The sequence below is a fragment of the Corvus hawaiiensis genome, chromosome 1 (genome assembly GCF_020740725.1).
Source record: "Corvus hawaiiensis isolate bCorHaw1 chromosome 1, bCorHaw1.pri.cur, whole genome shotgun sequence".
Taxonomy (NCBI): domain Eukaryota; kingdom Metazoa; phylum Chordata; class Aves; order Passeriformes; family Corvidae; genus Corvus; species Corvus hawaiiensis.
Window position 1 is genome coordinate 96,341,490 of NC_063213.1, and position 19,915 is coordinate 96,361,404.

Consider the following 19,915-nt stretch of genomic DNA (forward strand, 5'->3'; position numbering starts at 1 on the left):
ACGATTATGACCCCACTCCTTGTAAAACACTTGAGCTACATCACCCTTTCCTGCCGTTGTCTTTAATGGCTTCTGGGTTTTATTCCTTGTGCTTTTCTGATCGCTCCTGGTAAACTTTGCTTAACAACAGGACAAAACTTATGTTCTCTCTATTTGATGCCAGAGTCTCAGATTAAATGGAGAATTTGGGGGGTTTTCCTTCCGAAACTTCCTCCTAGAGAAAACAGCTAAGATTCAGAAACCTTCCAACTTGCCCTCTTATTTGGTGCTCTTGACTCTTTTATTTCTGCATTTTCAGCCTGGAGAAGAGAAGGTTGTGTGGATACCTTAGAGCAGCCATCTGCTCTAAGACCCATCTGAAGGGACCTAAAAGGAAGCAGAGAGGGGCTCTGCTTCAGGAAGTGGAGTGACAGGACAAGAGGGAATGGCTTTAAGCTGAAAAAGGGGAAATTCATGTTGGATATATGGGAGAAATCCCTCCCTGTGAGGGTGGGGAGGCCCTGGCACAGGGTGCCCAGAGAAGCTGTGGCTGCCTCATCCCTGGAAGTGTCCAAGGCCAGGTTGGACGGGGCTTGGAGCAACCTGGGATAGTGGAAGGTGTCCCTGCCCATGGCGGGGGATGGGACTGGATGAGCTTTAATGTCCTTCCAACCCAAACCCTTTGTGATCCTATCATTTTATAGAGCACACACAAGCACTGTTTGGGTGGTGACTCAGTCTGAAGTTGCCACCGCAGCTTTATTTTGGATTTTTTCCAGAACCCATTGTTTTTACAGTGTTTCAGGTGAAACAAAAATATTACTCTGGAGTATGTCTTTCATCTTGTAATCATCTCCCCAGGAAATGAAACCATGTGCATCAGCCTTAACGCATCACACCGGTACTTTGTTCTGTAAAAGCTGCAGCTTTTTTTTCTCAGTGTATATTAACTCCATGAACGGCCTCAAGAAAAATAGTTCCCTGGCTTGGACTCCATGAATGCTTTTCTCTTACACAGTTTTTACTTGTCTAATAGAAGAGATGATAGCACTTCTTTTTTCCACTGTGTGAACTTTGTTAGTTTTTAGGGATAATTGTGTTTTTCCTCGGTTAAATTTCCCTATTCTACGTGAAGTCACAGCTTCCTTCCTCTTGATTGAGGCAGACCAGCCTGGAAACTCCCTGATCTAATAAAATATGTTGATATGATTTTTAAGTGACAGATACAAACCTTCCACACAGCTGCCAATCTCCTGATCACATGGTATTCCCTGTGCGTGCCAGTACAGAGAAAAGTCTGGGCTGAAAAAGGAATCCAGTGGCTCCAGGCTCTGCAATCACTTGGTTAATTTTAGTTCAACCTGTACTGAGCCATTTTTTCCTCAGATTGCTTTGCATCAAAGCTGTCTCCTGTCTGACTGTCAGGGAGGCGAAGCAGACTCTAAACCATAACAGGTGAAAAAATCCCAACCCTTCCAATTTCTATTTGGGTTGAAAAAGCCTCTTTCCTTGTGGCTTCTGCTGGTCCCATTCATCAGAAGGTGAATTTTTCTCTGGAAGTCCTTCAAATACCTACAGGAAAACATTTCAACTTTGGATGTCATGGACAGCCAGAGTGATGGTGATGTTTTTTGTGAAAGCAGGCATGGAAAAGCCTTGATCAAAACTCAGGTGCATCCTCCTCTGTTACTACAAGGAAACACAAGCCTTACGTGCAGTATGGAAAGTGCAGAGGTGATTATTTTCCACGGTGGAACCATAAGATGGTTTGCCCAGTTTGCACCTGGGACATGCCATGGGGGGCTCAAACCAGCGCCCACACTGTGCCACACAGACCCTGGCACAGCTCTGGAGCTGTGAGCCAAGAATTGTGGTGAGAAAGAGCAGCAAACAGCACAGAAGCCTCTGTTGGAGGTCACAGCTTGGCCTCCACTGCTAAACAACCGTGTGTGATGCAGACGAAAGGTGAGACGTTAAGTAGAAAGTGGGAATTGAAATTGTTTCTGAAAGCACCAACAAGGTGCAGCTGCACCGGGTACTTCCTTTTACCATGCTGGGCAGGATGTAGCAAATTATTTTGGAACTGCCTCCTTTTGAGAGGGAAAAAACAACCAACCAACCAAAAAAGCTTTTTTTTTTTTTTTTTTTTTTTTTTTGTTTGGAAAAAGGATTGGTGTTGAAATCTGCTTTCAGCAACTGGCAATCATTTTTCCTTGGAATGATGGAAATGGTTGTATAAACTAATTTTGAAGGAGTCTTGATAGCAGGATCACCCTTGCACCCATGGGCATGGAGTTGGCAGCAGAAGGCACCTGCAGAGGAAGCCTTGGTTCTGTGGAAGCAGGAATCCATGGGATGTGAAGAATAGTTGGTACTGAAGAATCCACAAAGAAAAACAGCCCATTTTGGGGTGAATCTGGAGCTCCCTCTGACCCTCTCAGCAAACACCCAAACCCACATGAGCTCATCAGAGACTGGGGCAGCAAGTCCCAGCAGCAAAATCTAAACGTTTTTCCAGGATAGGAGGATAAAAACACACAGTAGGGGAGAAAACCCCATTCTTCCATCAATATCCCCATCCAAAGAGAGCGCAAGAGGGATCTCAGAGTTTTCCACACTACTGTGGGGTCTTGGGTAGGATAAAGAAATCATCACCCACCTGTTTCCTCCACCTCAGCCCTAAGTCAGACAGAGTGGCAGAGCTTAATATAATCAATTAGGAGAGAGGAGTGATTTTGTCCCTAAAATGTAGCTGAAAATTTTGGTTTCATGAAAGTTTAGGTTGCCAGATCTTTCTTTTTCAATGCTTCTTTTATGTCGCCACCTCATTTTCACTGCCACCCATTGTTTGTTCTCAGCATTTGATGTGGTTTATTACTCAGAACCAGAGCTAATACATATTCAGCAGTTCATGTTCTGTACTTTGGAGAAAGGACAAGTGATTCAGTGCCAGATTGAACTGTCTAACCCTCGGCTGGAGGGAGGAGCAGGTGGCCAGAGAACAAGACTTTCAAACAGGAAGCTGTGTGGTGCATCTCGTGGTGCTCGTCTTCACTCAGTAGCTTGAGGCACAACTTGAGTTTCAACCATAATCTGTCTCTTGTCAGAGAACCATGGAATGGTTTGGGTTAGAAGGACCTTAAAGCTCATCCAGTTCCATCCCCTGCCATGGGCAGGGACACCTTGGACACCTTCCCCTATTCCAGGTTGCTCCAAGCCCTGTCCAGCCTGGCCTTGGGCACTTCCAGGGATCCAGGGGCAGCCACAGCTTCTCTGGGCACCCTGTGCCAGGGCCTCCCCACCCTCCCAGGGAGGAATTTCTTCCATATACCCAACCTAAATTTTCCCTCTTTCACCTTAAAGCCATTCCCTCTTGTCCTGTCACTCCAGCTCATGATGAATTGTCCCTCTCTGGCTCCCTTGTGACCCCGTCAGACACTGGAAGGTGCCATGAGGTCTCCACACAACCCTCTCTTCTCCAGGCTGAGAAGAGCCCCAACTTTCTCAGCCAGCTTTAAGTAGAAAAAGCTGTCCTGGCAATTATTAAGGATTTTAATGGAAGTGCTGGTGGTGTTGGCGTTAATCGTGGAAAGGAAATTCAGCACCCTAAGATGGGAATCATCAGCTGTTTATACAGTGTGACCAATTTGCGTGTATTTTTACTCTGTTAGTAAATCATTAGCTGCTTGTTACATCCACCTTTGTCATGGAGCTGCATTCATTTAGGCAATGCCTTTGGATTCCTCTGGTCATGGCTACAGGTCCAGGAACCTGTTTGAAGGCCCTGGATGCTGATCTGCAGGAGGTGTCAGGTTCTTTGCCACATCCTCACAAAATTACTTCAGGCAAACATTTTAGCATTTCTGGGATATATTTATTTATCAGGAAATCCTTAGCCTACCTCTGCTAGTTTTACTCACATAGTAAACCAAGATATCAACTGCTCCTCACACGTCTGAGAGCTATGGATAAAAACTGATTTGCAAGTGAAAATTAGGATTATTGATTAGGTTTAACTAGTGAGAATCTATCCCATGGGAGTACGGGAAGTTTTGCATTGACCAGACATATTTCCTAGGCTTGTTCCAAGCACCAAAGGTTCCACAAGAAGGTGTAAGTTATAAGATAAAATTACTCTTTTTAATTTTTGTCTTTCTGTATTTCCAATTCACAGGAGTAACCTGAAATGCTGATTTCTATAAAAATAATAATTTTGAGTGGTATGAATAAGTGTTTTCTTTTGAATCCTGGCTAGTAATTTCAGGAGACGTTTGTACTGTATTCTACTTTCATAATCTGTAGAAGGAAATTCTCTATCAAAGATAATTACCAGGCAGGTTAATTGTTTTTAAGGGTTACCTCACCGTGAGTATCACTAAGTGTCCATGACCAGTGAAGTTTCGTGTCTCGACTTCATTTCTTCATTCTTGCTTGTTTCAGTAAAACTTTTAGGAAGATTGATACTGTTGTTTTATATAATTCTTAGTGTGTTTTTTTCCTAAAATACTTCACTGTGCATAAGATTAGCATTTTTTCACTCCTGTGCTTTGTTTTACCTGCAGATGATGTGATTAAAGTGAAAGGTGAATACAGTGAAAGAGAGGAGAGTGCTTTAAATTCCGAGCCTATGGAAAACATGGAAGAATCTGAACTGCCTTACACATATCCCAGAGAATATAATGAATATGAGAGCATTAAACTGGAAAGACACTCGGGTTCATATGACAACGTCAGGCCAGCTAGTGGAAAGATGAATTGTGATATCTGTGGATTAGCCTGCATTAGCCTCAATGTCTTGATGGTTCATAAGCGTAGCCACACTGGTAAATATCCCTCTGTTGTTCTTGTAAGAGCTGGGGTACTGAAAGGATGATAATTTTTAATCTAGACTAGTTATTTTTAAATAGGATACCAAAATCAGGGTTTCCTTGTTCTGTCCTTGACACCACATGTGATCTTTATCAAGTTACTCGCTGTTCTGTGCCTCACTTTACCCACCTTTCTTCTTATCGGGATTGAATATTATTAAAAGCAAGTTGGCGAGGCATTTTAAGATTTTTGGATGAAAGGCACTATGTAATTGCAGTATTTCTGGCACAAAGCAAAAGTTAATTTGGTTTTGTGCTGCCATTTTCAGTCTATGTATAAATTTCTCTCTGTGCTATACTTTGGCAACAAACCAATGAGCATCTTAAGTTTCAGCCTGCAGTAAGATAAGATTTTTTTTCTTCTAAAAATTGCTGGCTTGTTGGAATCAGCCTCCTCCGGAGTGCTTCTTTCCATGGAAGAACTGTGCAGTGTTTTCTACATATGCTACGAGCAGCTCTGACACCAGAGCTGCACCTCCCTCCCACTGAAGTCACACTCTGTGTGTTTCTATAGAAAGAAATCAATCCAATATCTCATTCTTTCCTCTTCCAAAAAGGCAGAGGACAGCATGATACCCACGTAACCATTAAATGTCCTTTTCTGTATGTCATTTTAAGGTGAACGGCCATTCCAGTGTAATCAGTGCGGAGCTTCCTTTACTCAGAAGGGAAACCTCCTCCGCCACATTAAACTACACACAGGGGAAAAACCTTTTAAGTGTCACCTGTGCAGTTATGCCTGCCAAAGGAGGGATGCGCTTACGGGTCACTTAAGGACACATTCTGGTAAGTGACTTCACAGGCACTCCATGTGTTTTGGATGTGTGTCACTGGGACACTCGGTGTGGAAAAGACAGTCAGCAAGGTTTGCTCAGCCTGTGAAAGGGTCAACACAGAGCAGTGACCACTCACTGGTGCTCCTGGAGCCAACTCGGGACTGGCTCTGTTCTTGGTGCGGAGAGAGGGACCAGGGGAACCCATGTCACAGCCCACAAACCTGCTTGCACAAATAACTCCGTGGTATTTTTACAGAATCACAGCATCATTTTGGTTGGAAAAGACCTCCAAGATTATCAAGTCTAACCTTTGACCTATCACCAGCTTGTCAGCTCATATGAGTGGAGCTGGCTATGCCAGCAAGCTCTGAACTTGAGGAGAGTGTGAGACAGATGTGCTTTGCTGGGACTTCTTCCCATCCCATTCTAAGCTGTGAGGAAAGCTCCACGAGCATAATCCCAGGCAGATGACTCTATTGCCACCTCACCGTGGTGTAGTGCCTTTCATCTGAATCTCTTAAAATGCTCAACAGATGTTTCTTCTCAAGCCTGGTAGGGTGTTCTGTCCATTTTACAGACGGGGAAATGGAGGCACAGAGCTGAGGTGACTTGGATAACAAGCCAGGTATAATTCGATCATAGTTGCCCCAGTTCTGCAAGAGCCAGGTTGTGCTTGCCCTTGAATTTGTCTATCCTGTGTTCTACATGGGTTCAGAAAGAAAACCTTGATTCTAAATGATAGATATTATCTCTGCACTGCACTGTACAGAAAAAGGTTCAACCTCACAAAGAATCAAAGTCAAAGATGAGCTTATCTGCCAAGGATAAATGAGATTCTGATTTAATCAAGGCCAGCAGTGTGGTGCTGTCCCCCACAAGCACAATGCTAAAACCATCACGCTTCAAGCAAGACAGCGTTTTAGTGGTTTCTTGTGGTTATTTTAATTATTTTATTGTTTCTTGTTCTAGTGGAGAAGCCGTACAAATGTGAGTTTTGTGGAAGGAGCTACAAGCAGAGGAGCTCATTAGAGGAGCACAAGGAGCGGTGCCGGACCTACCTGCAGAATGCTGGCATGTGTGAGGCCGGTGCGTTTATCACATTACAGTGGTTTTGGGGTTTGGGTACATTACAGGGCTTGTAAAAGGGCATCTGGTGAGCTGTTAACCCACAGCCTGAGAACAGCTTTTCCTACACACCTTTTCAGTAACCTGAGGGGCTATAATGTTCTAAAGGGGCTGGTTTATCACAGTCCTCAGGCAGGTAGTTAGAGAGTGCTTTTATTTTAATCACTTTTTCCTTTCTCGGTTACTTTGTGTAAAAATACCTTGTACCCAGCATTTCTGGAGGTGATGATCAGTGAGTTAAATTATTCCTACATTAATGCTGTTATGTGGCTCATTTTACGGGATGAGTTGTTGACAACCGTTGTTCCTGTCTTGGTGTGTTCTTATTCTATTACTTTAGAATAAGAACTGTTAGAATTTGCAGCAGTTCCAGTGGCCTGGATCCAGGACATGAAAAGGGAGTGGTATCCCAAAACTCACTGACAGATCAGCTTAGGAGGGAGTGAGAGGTAAAAGGCGGCTTTGAGTATAGAGCTGCCTTCGGAAAAGATAAAATGTATCAAAACATGGGCTTTTTCTTATTTTCCATTTTGCAGTCTCAGCGCCGCAGTTCCAAAATACTTTGGTGAAAAGTAACCACTTTGTCCTTGATTTACCTGAACCACTCAAATCCTAAAATGAACTATGTGATTTTAGTCTCACAATACACCAGTAAGTCAGGAAAGAATTGCTCTTCCCATTCAGAGTCAAGGAGTGGCTGTGACTTCCCAAAGGATTCTGTGACTGATCTAAGCAGAGCTGAGGCTACAGTTTCAGAATTCAGGCTCCCATCTTTTGCTATGCAGCCTTGAAAAACCACCAAATAATGGAAACATGAAATCAAAGAGGGTTTGGGATGGAAAGGACCTTGAAGATCATCCAATGCCACCCCCTGCCATGGGCAGGGACACATTCCAGTATCCCAGGTTGCTTCAAGTCCCATCCAACATGGCCTTGGACACTTCCAGGGATGGGGCAGCAACAGCTTCTCTGAGCAACCTGTGCCAGGGCCTCAGCACCCTCACAGAGAGGAATTTCCTCCTAATAACTCTATCAACAACAGTAAGGCCAAGATTCTGCAAGAATCATCACAAGCCAGGCCTGAAAATCAGTGGGAAGAGCCATTGGTATGTGATGGTAACCTTGGGTGCAGGTATCCCTATGTAGTGCAGAGTGAGTAGGTTGGTGTTTCAGGCTTTGTGACACACGCAGGAAAACTCCCAAAGAACAATGATTTAACAAAGTGTTTCATAGAGGTTTTTAATAGTTTTATAGTTTTTGGGGGTCTCTCTTCTTGTCAGCACACAACGTATTTCTTGGAGTATTAGTAGAAGTAACTGGTTATCAGCACATCAGCAAGTTTTGGGTTTCGTGAGAACCCCTACACGTTGTAACTGTGGTTTGTGTTACAGTACACACTCCCATGATGGCAAACACTCAACATGTCCACCCGTGAAAATGGAAAACATGAGATCTGCTGCAGGTTTCTGCTTTGAAATCATTCTCATGGTTTAGAAGCATTTCAGAATAGCAACATTTCACCCCTTATCCCGAGCCTGAGGTGCAGTCCTTGCTGCAGCAGTGCAGGGAGCCTTAACTGGTCACAGGGAATGCAAATTCCCAGCCTGCCAAGAGGTGGCTGCTCCCTGGCCTTGGAGACCTTCACACCCTTACAAATATTGCAGTGTTGTTAGGGAAGTAGGAAACTTTATGAAAAATGGGAACTTCTAGGGCATTTCCATCCGGTTCCCTGGTATCAACAGCAAGTTGGATGACAGAATCAGGGAGTGGGAAAGCTGGAAAGACTCTCAGGAGGTCATTTACTACATTCCATTTATTTTTTTCCCCTAAGTATAGCACTTTGCATTTGTGCTTAGTAAACATCCTCCTTCTGTTACCGACCCTTTCCCTACTTCTCCGCATCATTTTGAATTTTGGTGTTTTTCTGAATTCCTCGCAAGCTTCTCAACCTGGTCTGGTGGAAGGTGCCCCTACCCATGGCAGGAAGGTGGAACTGGATGACCTTTAAGGTCCCTTCCAACTCAAACCATTCCACAATTCTATGATTCTCACATGGAGCCATCTTTAGACACAAAAGTGCTCTACATGCCATCATCCCTAATTGATTAACATGTTTAAAAGCATAAGGACCATAGTAACCATTCTAGTTGCTTTTTAGTGCCAGGCTTGCATGTTCCAAATGCGGAAATATTTCTAAAAGAAAAGTTACATGTAACAATATAGTTGGAGCATTGTTCCTGATAACCATCTCTCTCACATTGTTCTCATTGCGCAATCACCCAATTCTGTTCCACTCTCCCTTCTTGAGTGACCACACAGAGATGCTACAGGAAGCAATGCCTCTAATTTCAGCTCAGCTTTGTACTTGGGGGGTTTGCTAACGATATCTGCATGTTCTAAAAATTCTACTCACATTGGTTGGTGTGGCAGAAACCACACTATGGGAACAGCTCAGTGCAGGGTGAGTGTTGGTGTGTGCTTGGGGCTGGGAGATCATCTGCTCTCTCTCCAGCTACAGAGTGACATGGTGGCCTAGAGATGGATGTCCCATCCCTGGAAGTGTTCAAGGCTGGGTTCTACAGGGCTTGGAACAACCTGGCCTAGTGGGAGGTGTCCCTGCCCCTGGCAGGGGGGTGGTACAAGATGATCCTTAAGGTCCCTTCCAACCCAAACCACTCAGTGAACCCATGATGGCCAGGGAACAGCACTGTTCGGAGTGGTAGCTCCTCACCCAGCACTCACAAGACAACATAAAGAGTCTTCATAATGAATAATTCACACTGGCAGGAAAATGGTCCTCTGGAAGTGCTTTGTACAGGCAGGATTACATCTGAGATGTACTCTGAGATGGGCAGCAGTGCTGAGAGCAGCATGGACACCTCTCGGGGGGTCAGTGGAGACCATCCTCAGCCCTGCTGCTGGCTGAGCAGGAGAGGGGCACCCAGCTTTAATACCATATAAAATTCCATGCTTAGGAGCTCAACTTCCCATGTAATTCCAGAGTCACTGATTAGATCTGACCAAAAGGGACAAGGTGATTTATTTGGGCTGCAGAGTTTCTTTCAGCATCTTCGGAGGTTTTTTTTGCCTTCTCATCCTGAAGTTGAGCCATCAGAGCCCTGAGCTTGCTGGATATCCTGAGATCCCAGGCTGCTGTACATTCAGTGCTTTGGAAGTCTGGATTTTTTATACTTTTTTTTTTTTTTCTCAGTGTAATTTTGAGCAAAGCACTTGACCATTTCAGTTAGTCCAGCCTGAATTTTGTTTTTAGATACATGTTATAGTGTCCATGTGACATTATAGTGCATTACTTAGTTATTTAAATCACAATATGCAGTGGAATTGTCCAGAGGGAGGATCATTGAAGAGGAACACAGGGCGTGATTACTTCTCTGAGTTTGAGAAGCCTTTGGAGAATTTGGAGTGATTAAAAAAGGTTTCCTAAATGCTAAATATTAATCTTGGATTGTTTAATAAGTGATCCAGAAGAAAAAGTTGGATGAGATAATTTTCAGCTAGTTTCTGGGTACAGAGAGCAGTGTTGTGGGTGAGAACCTGTATAACCACCTTCATCTTATTGGGAGCAGACACTTTTCCCCTCAGGCCAGGTTGTGAAAATGTCATCAAAGACCTTTTGTGGCCCATAAATATTTTTTGCTTTAGGAAAAAACAGGCAGTAGCAAGGAGTCAGAAATCTTAATGTGAAAGCAAAGACCCTCAGCATTAAAATAAAAGGGCAGAGAACCATGAAGCTGGGAGATTGATTCTACAGAAGTCCCAGAACATGTTATGTAGGTCAATAGTTACTGTCTCTGCAGATCTCCTCTGAGGAAAGACTCTGTTATCCCTGCAGGAAGCCCTCGTCTGCCCTCCTGACATTAATTTAACAATTAAAGTTCCCTTGGTGGCACATAAATAATGTTGACAAGTCATCCCTGATATGCTAAATGCAACTTCCAGTGTGCTCCTGGGGCTGGGAGGGCCGACAGCAGCTCCGTGCTGAGTCCTGTTAGGATAGGGAAAAAGACTCTGAAAATGTGGAATTAAAGCTTTGCTAGAGCAACCCATGGGTCCTCAGGGTGCAACTCCTGGAGGTAAAGACTGAGAAAAAGAGGAACTAGAACAACAAAATCAGAAAAACAAAGAACTGGTAGGGACCAGGGAGCTGTTTTTATGATATGGGTGAATTGTGTTTTCTTTCTTTTTTTTTTTTTTACAAAGAAAAAAGTACATTTTTGACTACACAGCACTGTTTGTATTATTTTGTTCAGGGTTGTTGGGGTTTTGAAAATTTAGATTACTGTTGTTAATGACTTGTGCAATGATCCAGTCAAGATTATGAGGTTTTGGGGTTGGGAGTAGTTCAAACTTTGGACTACTGTCATCTAACGTTAATATAAAGAACTCAGGATGAATATGCCAGGCTTTGGAGCATGAGAATTAAACAGAAGTCCTGAAATTAAAAATCCTATAATTTTCAAGACCAAACTAGAGCTTCTGGCCCAAGCCCAAGTAGGTGATTACACTCTGCCTCCCTCCCCTCCCCTCAGAGTGTCACCTTAACCTGGTATTTTGTCTCACTTCATGCAGCTCTTACATCGTGTCTGGGTATTTCATGCTGGGAGCAGGGATGAATATATTTATGGGAGCCTCCAAACATACTGGAGTAATTTGAAATAAAACTGAAACTAAAAGAGCAGTGTGTTATTACCTTCAAGGCACTTCATGCACAGCACAGGGCCGGTTGTCACGTACATCCCAAGGTCCCAGGACTGTGACCGAGTGGAGCCAGGCCCTGTTATCCCATCCTCACTGACTCATATTCATAGCTGGTGTTTGTGGCACCAAGTACCTCTGAAACACTTCACGTTTTCAAACTGCTGAACAAACATGAACAAATAGTTCTGGCTGAGGTTTGGTGAGTCATGGTTTGTGCTGACTGAAACTCGTGTTATCAGGAGCAGCACTGACAAACAGGTACAGAGGACAGACTGAAACGCTCAGGGAAAGGCTGCACAGAGCTGGGAAGGATGAAGCTGCACTTTCAGCACTTGCTCTAATGGGCAAACAGAAATTTAAGTCTGATACTCAATAAATCTGTATTTAGCAGGACTGAAGTGATACCAAAGTGTTCCTATCACTTTCCTCTGGCACTGCTTGTCTCTTACTTAGGTTGTGCTTCATATATTCAGGGAGACCTCATTTTGGCCTTCCAGTACCTTAAGGGATTTATAAAAAGGAGGCAGAAGGATTTTTTATACAGGCAGAGAGTGACAGAACAAGGGACAGTGGTTTTAGACTGCCAGAGGGTAGGGTTGGGATGGGATGTAAGAAGAAATTCTTCCCTCTGAGGGTGGGGAGGCCCTGGCACAGAAGCTGAGGCTGCTCCATCCCTGTAAGTGTCCAAGGCCAGTTTGGACAGGGCTTGGAGCACCCTGGGCTAGTGGAAGGTGTCCCTGCCCACGGCAGGGGGTGGGAATGCATGATCTTCAAGGTCCCTTCCAACTCAAATCATTCCATGTTTCCATGATTCTATATTTAGATATGTTGGTGTATGTACAGTAACACAGCAACCAGGACTCTCTCACAGTGAGATCCAACCTTTTATACTACCTTGGGAAAGTAAATCAGCCCCTTTGTCCTCAGCTTGGAGATTCCAACTCCTACAGACTTGGGCAGTCCATTAAGGTGTGTCCACTTCTCAGCATAGTGATCCCTGTCACCGGTACTCTTAGCAATGAGTTTACTCTTTATTATAATTTTTGATATAAAAGTGCCACTCCAGATGGGTGTTGTTGAGGTGTGAGCAGGGTTGGGGGGGAAGCCACAGCAGTTACGATCAGTATTAGTGTGGTAGTAGTGATATGAGGTGGCAGCTCTCCAGCTCAAGGCCTCTGCAGCCTCCAGGAGCTGAGAGCAAGCACAGCTTCTGTGCAGTGCTGGGCACTGCTTGGCACAGCTGAGGAGAGCTCTGGAAAACGGGAAGAGCCTTAAGTGGCCCAGTCCCAAAGGAGTCATCACAGGACACAGGTACTTTTCCAAAAATTAGAAATCTGGGAGGTTGTAAAAAGCTTTAAAACACAGAGGTAACATGCATAGTTAGTTTTAGCTGTAGCATTTAGGAAAAAAAATTGTGACGGTAACACCTGGGAAGAAAAAGAGTTAGAAATTTTCAATTTTGAGAAGTTTTACTGCTTTTATTTTACTGGAACACTGATACATATCATACAAGTTTCTTAGTGATTTGTTAAGACATCTATGACTGATATCTGAAAAGTGCAGCAAGAGGACTGAGTGTCTCCTGCAGCTCGAAGCACTGTGAGTGTGCAGGTGTCACCCAGCCTTACTCAGAATAAAAAAGAAAGGCCAGCAGAGCTTCTCTCTCCATCTGCAACTTAACCAACCTTCCAGCCAGTTCATTTACTTCCTCTCACTGGCGACAGTTCTGGTTTGTGCTCCCCCATGAGTGAGCTCGGGGCTGTGCTGCCACTGACCACAACGGGTACTCAGAGAGCAGGAACGACAGAAAAAGCAAAACCAGCTTTGCATTATATCTCCAAACTGTTTCCTCCAGTTATGTGGCCAACTGGAGATTAAACCAGTCAGCTCTTCCTTTTTTTTGTCTTTTTTTTTTTCCCTTTTCACCTACGTGTTGTGTTTTTTTCTCTTTTTTTCCTTCCTTTTCACATTTTCCAACCTAGCCAGCGTGGAGGCAAGGCACATCAAGGCAGAGATGGGGACTGAAAGAGCCCTTGTGCTGGACAGGCTAGCGAGCAACGTGGCAAAGAGAAAAAGCTCAATGCCTCAGAAATTTATTGGTAAGAACAAAACCCCTTTTCATCTGCAACAGTTAAATACGTGCGGGTCGGTAACAAACAGTACAATGCCTCTGCTTCTTTTCAATATCCTGCTCAAGCTTAGCACCTAATACAAAAGAATAAAGTAACACTGATTTTTCTGATGGGGTTTTAGTGATTTGTTGTAGGGGGTTGATTAAAATAAAAAGAATTTGTTCTGTTGGCTGCTTAAACTGGGTGGAAGCTACCGTTGTGCCTTGTGTCTTTATGTAGGTGATTTATAAATATATTTTATGAGTTTCCACGTGCCATTTCTGTATCTATGCATTTGAAATATTCTCTGCTAGGATCTAGAGCAGGCAAAGAACAGGAAAGTTAATGTTTTGTCAGCAGGAGCTGAAGATTCCTGCAGGATTCATGTGTGGAATAAGGCCTAAAGACAGAAAAGTATTGGATTTCTCTTAGTCATCCTCCTAAATTTGTCTATGATTAAAAAATATCAAATCCTTTCTTGTGGTAATTTAAGCAAGCAGATGTCTCCATAGTATTTTCTTTGCATTTAATTGTACACAATCAGAGTTTTGCATGTTTGGGATCTTAAATACTAGTTAGGCAAGTTCTGGGTTTCAGCGAACACCTGATCCTCTTGGCCAGTCTTATTTCATCAGCCTGTCTTTAAAGAAAATAAAATGCAACCCAGTGTCCTAAGGAAAACCCTTAGTCAGCAGTTATATAATATTGGTGCTGGTGAAGCCTTATTTGTGCTGTTTGTAGGGTTATATAAGGTAACAAGTGCTTTTTTTTTTTATGGCTTAATATAAAGTTCACCTTCTGAGTGGGGCCCACGTGGGGAGGGAGAGATGTGGGCTGGGAGAGCAGGCAGGGCTCCCACAGCTGCTGCAGCCAAACCCCTGGCACAGGGTATGCCAGGTCCAGAGCCAGGTAAGGGTGTGCAGCCAGATCCATCCAGGTAAAGCTGTGCAGCTGGATGCATCCCAGATAAAGGCGTGCAGCTGGATCCATCCACACAGGAAACTAACTCCGTTTTTGAAGGTAATGGAGCTCCTAGTGGCTTTGGTGGGTGGCACTGGGCTTTCATCTATGAAAACTGGTCACATTTATTGATTTATTTTACGTTATTGCGGCTTTCTAAAGGTGACCTCATAGCACAGCCACACCAGCACACTCCATCTGAATGCCTTTGATGCTCAGGACTGAAACTGGGCCTTTGGAGCTCGGCCCTTACATGTCGTGCTGTGATTCAAAAAGCAATACTAATGCAAATTGGTTTGTAATTCTTTAGCTTCCTCTATTTTAGCATTTTTTCAGCTCTCTCATTGTGCAATCACCAGCAGTTTGACCTTTATGCATTTTATTAAACACGCCTGCAGCAGGATGCACCCCCTCAGCATAGGCCTAACATGAAGAACTAGTGGGTTTGGGGTTTCCTTTGGCAGCCAATGAGCACCTGTGCGGCCCAGACCCTTTGGGATTTGTGCTGGTGCTGGATGGCATGAACTGGCACTGCACACACAGGTGATTGTGTGGAGAAGCTGGAGAACCCATCACAGTTCACCTAAAGGCACAAAATAAGCAGTTTCTGAAACTTGCTGTTTTTCTAGAGCTTCTGTGATTGTTCTTGTTAAATTAAATGTGAAAACATTCCCCCCTTGGTCTCTTGTATCCCTGGGAAGGATATTTTCAGGAGCAGGCTGTCCGACCTTGGTCTGACTCCTGTGCCTTTCTGACCTGCCCTTGTCAGATCTCGGATCTGACAGCCCAGCGTGGGGATTCCTTGGGAAATCTGGGAATGAGTGCTGATGTCTCATTTAGTCAGGAAGCAGGGACAGGGATATACACTAACAAGGCATCTTTGTTTGGCTCGTTTCTCTGAATGAAGTCTATTGATCGGAAGAAAAACCCCTTTATTGTAATTGGAGGGCTCTGCAGAGATTCAGACAAGCACCAGGAGTCTCGCCCACTTTCTTTTTCACATTTCCATCCCCAGTAGCTGCCTCGTGCGTACCAGTACAAGTCCCACACAAGGGCAGGGACCACCAGACCCTGCACTTGACTCTTCACCTCTGCACCAGGCCCCTCTTCAGAGCCTTTTCCTGGGGGGAACCTTAAAATCCGCCAGGACAGTGGAATCACAAAGCACCGCAAGACTTTCAGTGATCTTTAGGAGCTGGACTCGATGGTCCTGGTGGGTCCCTTCCAGCTTGGGATATTCCACAATCCTGTGATCATACATCATGTTTTTTGTGTCTTACATTACGACAGTGAATCCTAACACCAAAATTTTTAGGCAGTCCTGTCTTTTTTGCTTTTGTTGCCTTTTTTTATTTTTAAATTTCCAAGTTATTCACATCTTTCACTTGCCTGGAGCTGCTTTTATGAGTCACTCAAAAGTACTGTGGCATTTTGTTTCCTTCCATGTGAAGCTGGATGGCGAGTGGTGCTGAGGGCTGGAAGCAGTTACACTCTTGTGGTTCGTTAACCTTTTGGAGTGTTTTATAAGAGAAACGTGAGCTCTCTGGGTTTTTCTGCCTCTGCAGTGAAACCCCACGAGTTTCATACACATTGAGTCACGGTGTTGACAGGTGACTGATAAACATCTGCACCAGTCGAGTTACCGTAACTAAGAGATTCGTGGATCTAATGTTTGCGAGTCACTTGCACGTGAAACCTTTCATCTGGTCTTTTTTTTGTATTTTTTTAAGTGATGAACAAGTTTATGGTTTTAGTAACCACAGAATTCAGTTACTTATTTCTAGACATTTACCCCCAAAATGCCTTTAGTGCTTTTGGGGTGCAGTTTGTTTCCTCCTTGCGGCTGGCACAGAGAACAGGAGTTGCACTGTGCTGCCCAGAGAGGTGTGAGAAGAATTTCAGGTGCGCTCTCCTCCACTTCTGTCCAGTCCAGAGCTTTCCAAGCCCCAGCACACTCAGAGGAAAACATTTTTCTTTCCCTAACCCCGTACTCAGTGACCCTAAATGTGAGGGGTTTATATCTATATTTATATCTGCCAGTATTAGTTTACCTGAATACCTGTGTAGAGGTCCAAGAAGCCAGCTGTGGTGCAGAGGAAGCTGCAGCTGTCAAAGGACAGTGGGAAAACTGACTTCAGTGCCCAAGGAGTTGTCAAAGATGAGTCTCTCAAAAAGTACCCTCACCACCTCCTCTATTAAACTGGTTTGCTTCTAAGCCTGAGGTTTAAGAAAATATAAAAATCAACAAAACCCCACCCAAAAGCTACTTGAGTCTAAGAACAGCCTCTTTCAGCAGAGAACATATAATGCCCCTTCACTTCACAGAGACCCTTTACAAAAGTCATCAAGAGGTTTAAATAGTTCTTTACCCACCCAGGTAATTGTCACCTCTCATCTCTTGCAGGTGAGAAACGACCCAGCTTTGATGTCAATTATAACACCAGTTTCCTGTACGAAAAGGAGAGCGAGATGATGCACGGGCGCATGATGGACCAGGCCATCAACAACGCCATCACCTACCTCGGGGCCGAGGCCCTGCGCCCGCTCGTGCAGACCCCGCCGGCCCCCACGGCCGAGATGGTGCCGGTCATCAGCAGCCTGTACCCGCTGCCGCTGCCCCGTGCCGACGTGCCCAACGGCACCACGCTGGAGGCCGAGAAGAGCCATGGCCACCTCAGGGACAAGAGCCTGTCATCCGACAGGGGCCTTTCCCCAAACAACAGCGGCCACGACTCCACAGACACTGACAGCAACCACGAGGAGAGGCCCAATCCCACCTTCCACCAGAGCCAGGTGATCCCGGCTCCAACCCGCAACGGCCTCCAGGCCTTGAAGGATTTCCCAAGGCCGTACGACATCATCAAGCCACCCGCCATATGCCCACGCGATGCCTTCAAGGTCATCAACAAGGAAGGGGAGGCCATTGGGGTGTACCGGTGCGACCACTGCCGCGTGCTCTTCCTGGATTACGTGATGTTCACCATCCACATGGGCTGCCACGGCTTCCGTGACCCCTTCGAGTGCAACGTCTGCGGCTACCGGAGCCACGACCGGTATGAGTTCTCCTCACACATAGCTCGGGGAGAGCACAGAGTTGTGCTCAAGTGAAGGGACCGGTTTTCCAAGGTCAAAGGCTTTGTTTTCAATTGGAGGGGAGGCTTGGTTGGTTGGGTTTTTAATTAGTATAATGAAATTTCTTGAGTATTTTTCTAGGCCAGTTTTAAGAGTGTCACAAGGAGGTGACACTTTTTAAAATTCTTCTTCCCCAGTAGTTCAGTGTTCTGTAGCATCTCTGCCTGGCTGCTGTGGTGAGTGGGACTGTGGGAAACACCAGGAGCAGAGACTGGTTTTGATATGAACTTTATTTTTGTGAAACTTCAGAGCCATTTATGATGTTTTCAATTTTTAACTTGTGTTTGTTTTTATAGAGTTTGCTTTAAGTCAGCACAAAAGGTTTTCATGCCAATTCCCCTGCTCATTCAGATGTATGGTCAGAAGCGTGTTGGAGGAGCTTTTCCTAGTTATAATCCCAATGGCCTCCCAATGGCTCATCACCAAAACAAGGAAAACTAGGGCAGGAAAAGGGAGGGATTATTAATTCCTCCTTAAAGATTTTCCCCTAAGCCCTAAGGAATGTGTGGCCCCACCACACTTTCAATTTTCTTACCCCACTGCTGACTTTTTTTAAAGTCACTCAGTAAGAGGAAAATAAGAAAGGAGACCTATTTGGGGTTGGGATTTTTTAACAATACATATTTTTGGGATACCCAGTGAGGTCACTGGTTGGCTCATCCATGTGGGCTGGGAGAAATCCCGATTTTCATTGCTGGAAACTCCTTCTTTCTGATGGGTGCCGAGAATGAGGACGAAGCTGTGCTCTGTGTTGTGCCTCTGATTGCTCCCACAGCAGGACACATGGCCGTGCCATCCCTGTACCCACAGGGTGGCCCTGGCCAGCTGTGGACAGGTGAGACCTCAGGCAGGTGTGTGAGAGCCACACCCCCCCTGGGATGGCCCTCGGGAGGTGCTGCTCCACACCCCGAGCAGCTGCCATCCCTTCGAAGCCAGTTTTTACAACAGTTCTTTGAATCCCCCCCATGGCCCCACAGCCATGGCAGTGTCCCTGTGCTGGAGAGGGGTTTGGTAACGCCTTTGCTGAGTGAAGGTTTAGTCTTTGCAAAGTATTTTTGTATCCTGTAGTTAAGAGTGTTCTGATGGACTTTCTGCATCCCTTGTGTGGTTTGAGAGCTGTGTTGCTTTTGTGTTATCTCTGGTGATCCAATCGCTTCCCTGAGGGAAGGCTGGAGAGCTGAGGGTCAAGAAATACTGAAATTCATCCCTCCCTCTGAATTCTTTTGGCTCAATTATTTCCTCCCTGAATTTTAATGTACAAAATAAGAAATTTATATTCATTTTTCCCACTAAGGGTGGGTCTGGAGTGGGATAAATCAGCCTGTAGTGTGCTTGAGTATCCAGAGTGCTGTGGAAGTGCTAATCCAGGATCCTGCTGTCCCTGGGGTTGAGGAGAACTCTTTTGCTGTTATGTGTGGAGCTATAAAGCAGGTTTAGGATGTTTCCCAGTGCCCCATCATGAGAAAGGTGCATGTTGGCTCTCCCCTAATGAACACCCGTGTCACAGTGGGACCAATCCTCCTCCTGTGAGGGAGGCTGCAGTTCCACCAAGGATCAGCCCCAAGGGCCAAGCTCTTGGGTCCAGAAAAGGGAGGGAAAGGGAGTGAGAGAATTCCCAGAGAACAAAGAGAAGGTTCCACTGCTGCCCTGACATTTCTCAGTCCAACATTTTTAGGACATTGTGGTTGTCTTTATCAACTTCTAATTTTGTGATGAGCTTGCTTTTCAATGGCTTAGTTTTCAACACCAAAGAATTGTCAATAAATGAATAAAGTATTTAAATAATGACGATGTGCTGACTTGAGGGCAGGCAAAGGCAGGTTCCTAAAGGAATCTGCAGAGAGATGCCTCCTGGAACCATCCAAAAATCTTATTTTCCATAGGTGGATTGGGCAATGGATTCATTTAAGAATACACTTGAATTGTCCCTTCACACACCCATGTTCACCCCTGACCCACAGTGCTGCCCTGGAGCCGCTGGCTTCGGAGGTGGGAATCCCACTGGGCCGTGTCTGGATGTTGAGGGGCTGTGTTGGTCCAGGGCAGGTCTCCGAGCTTGGAGGAGCTCTGGAAACTGCCTCGTCTGGGAAAACAGATGGAAAAACTGCTGGTACTGGTTGGCACCCTGATTTATTCTGCTCCTGGCTTGGTTATTTTGGTCTGGAACAGGTTTGGAGCATTCTCCAGTGCCTTGGTGTGTCTGTCTCGCTTGGTTCTTCATTTACTGATGAATTACACCCCAAGA

General features: G+C 45.0%; 1 protein-coding gene across 7 annotated transcripts in view; it reads left to right on the plus strand.

The window, feature by feature from the left end:
- The window catches only part of IKZF3 (IKAROS family zinc finger 3), a 37,817-nt gene extending 18,361 nt beyond the window's left edge, over positions 1-19,456 (plus strand). For 3 of the 7 annotated variants that reach the window (XM_048317808.1, XM_048317800.1, XM_048317792.1), the window contains 5 exons: positions 4,542-4,802; positions 5,466-5,633; positions 6,593-6,709; positions 13,450-13,566; positions 16,943-19,456. In XM_048317808.1, the coding sequence (XP_048173765.1) occupies positions 4,542-4,802; positions 5,466-5,633; positions 6,593-6,709; positions 13,450-13,566; positions 16,943-17,646 (1,367 nt within the window). In that variant the 3' untranslated portion in view covers positions 17,647-19,456. The remainder of the gene's footprint in view (positions 1-4,541; positions 4,803-5,465; positions 5,634-6,592; positions 6,710-13,449; positions 13,567-16,942) is intronic. The other 4 variants (XM_048317817.1, XM_048317826.1, XM_048317834.1 and 1 more) reach the window with 4 other exon arrangements.
- Positions 19,457-19,915: the final 459 nt, after the last annotated feature.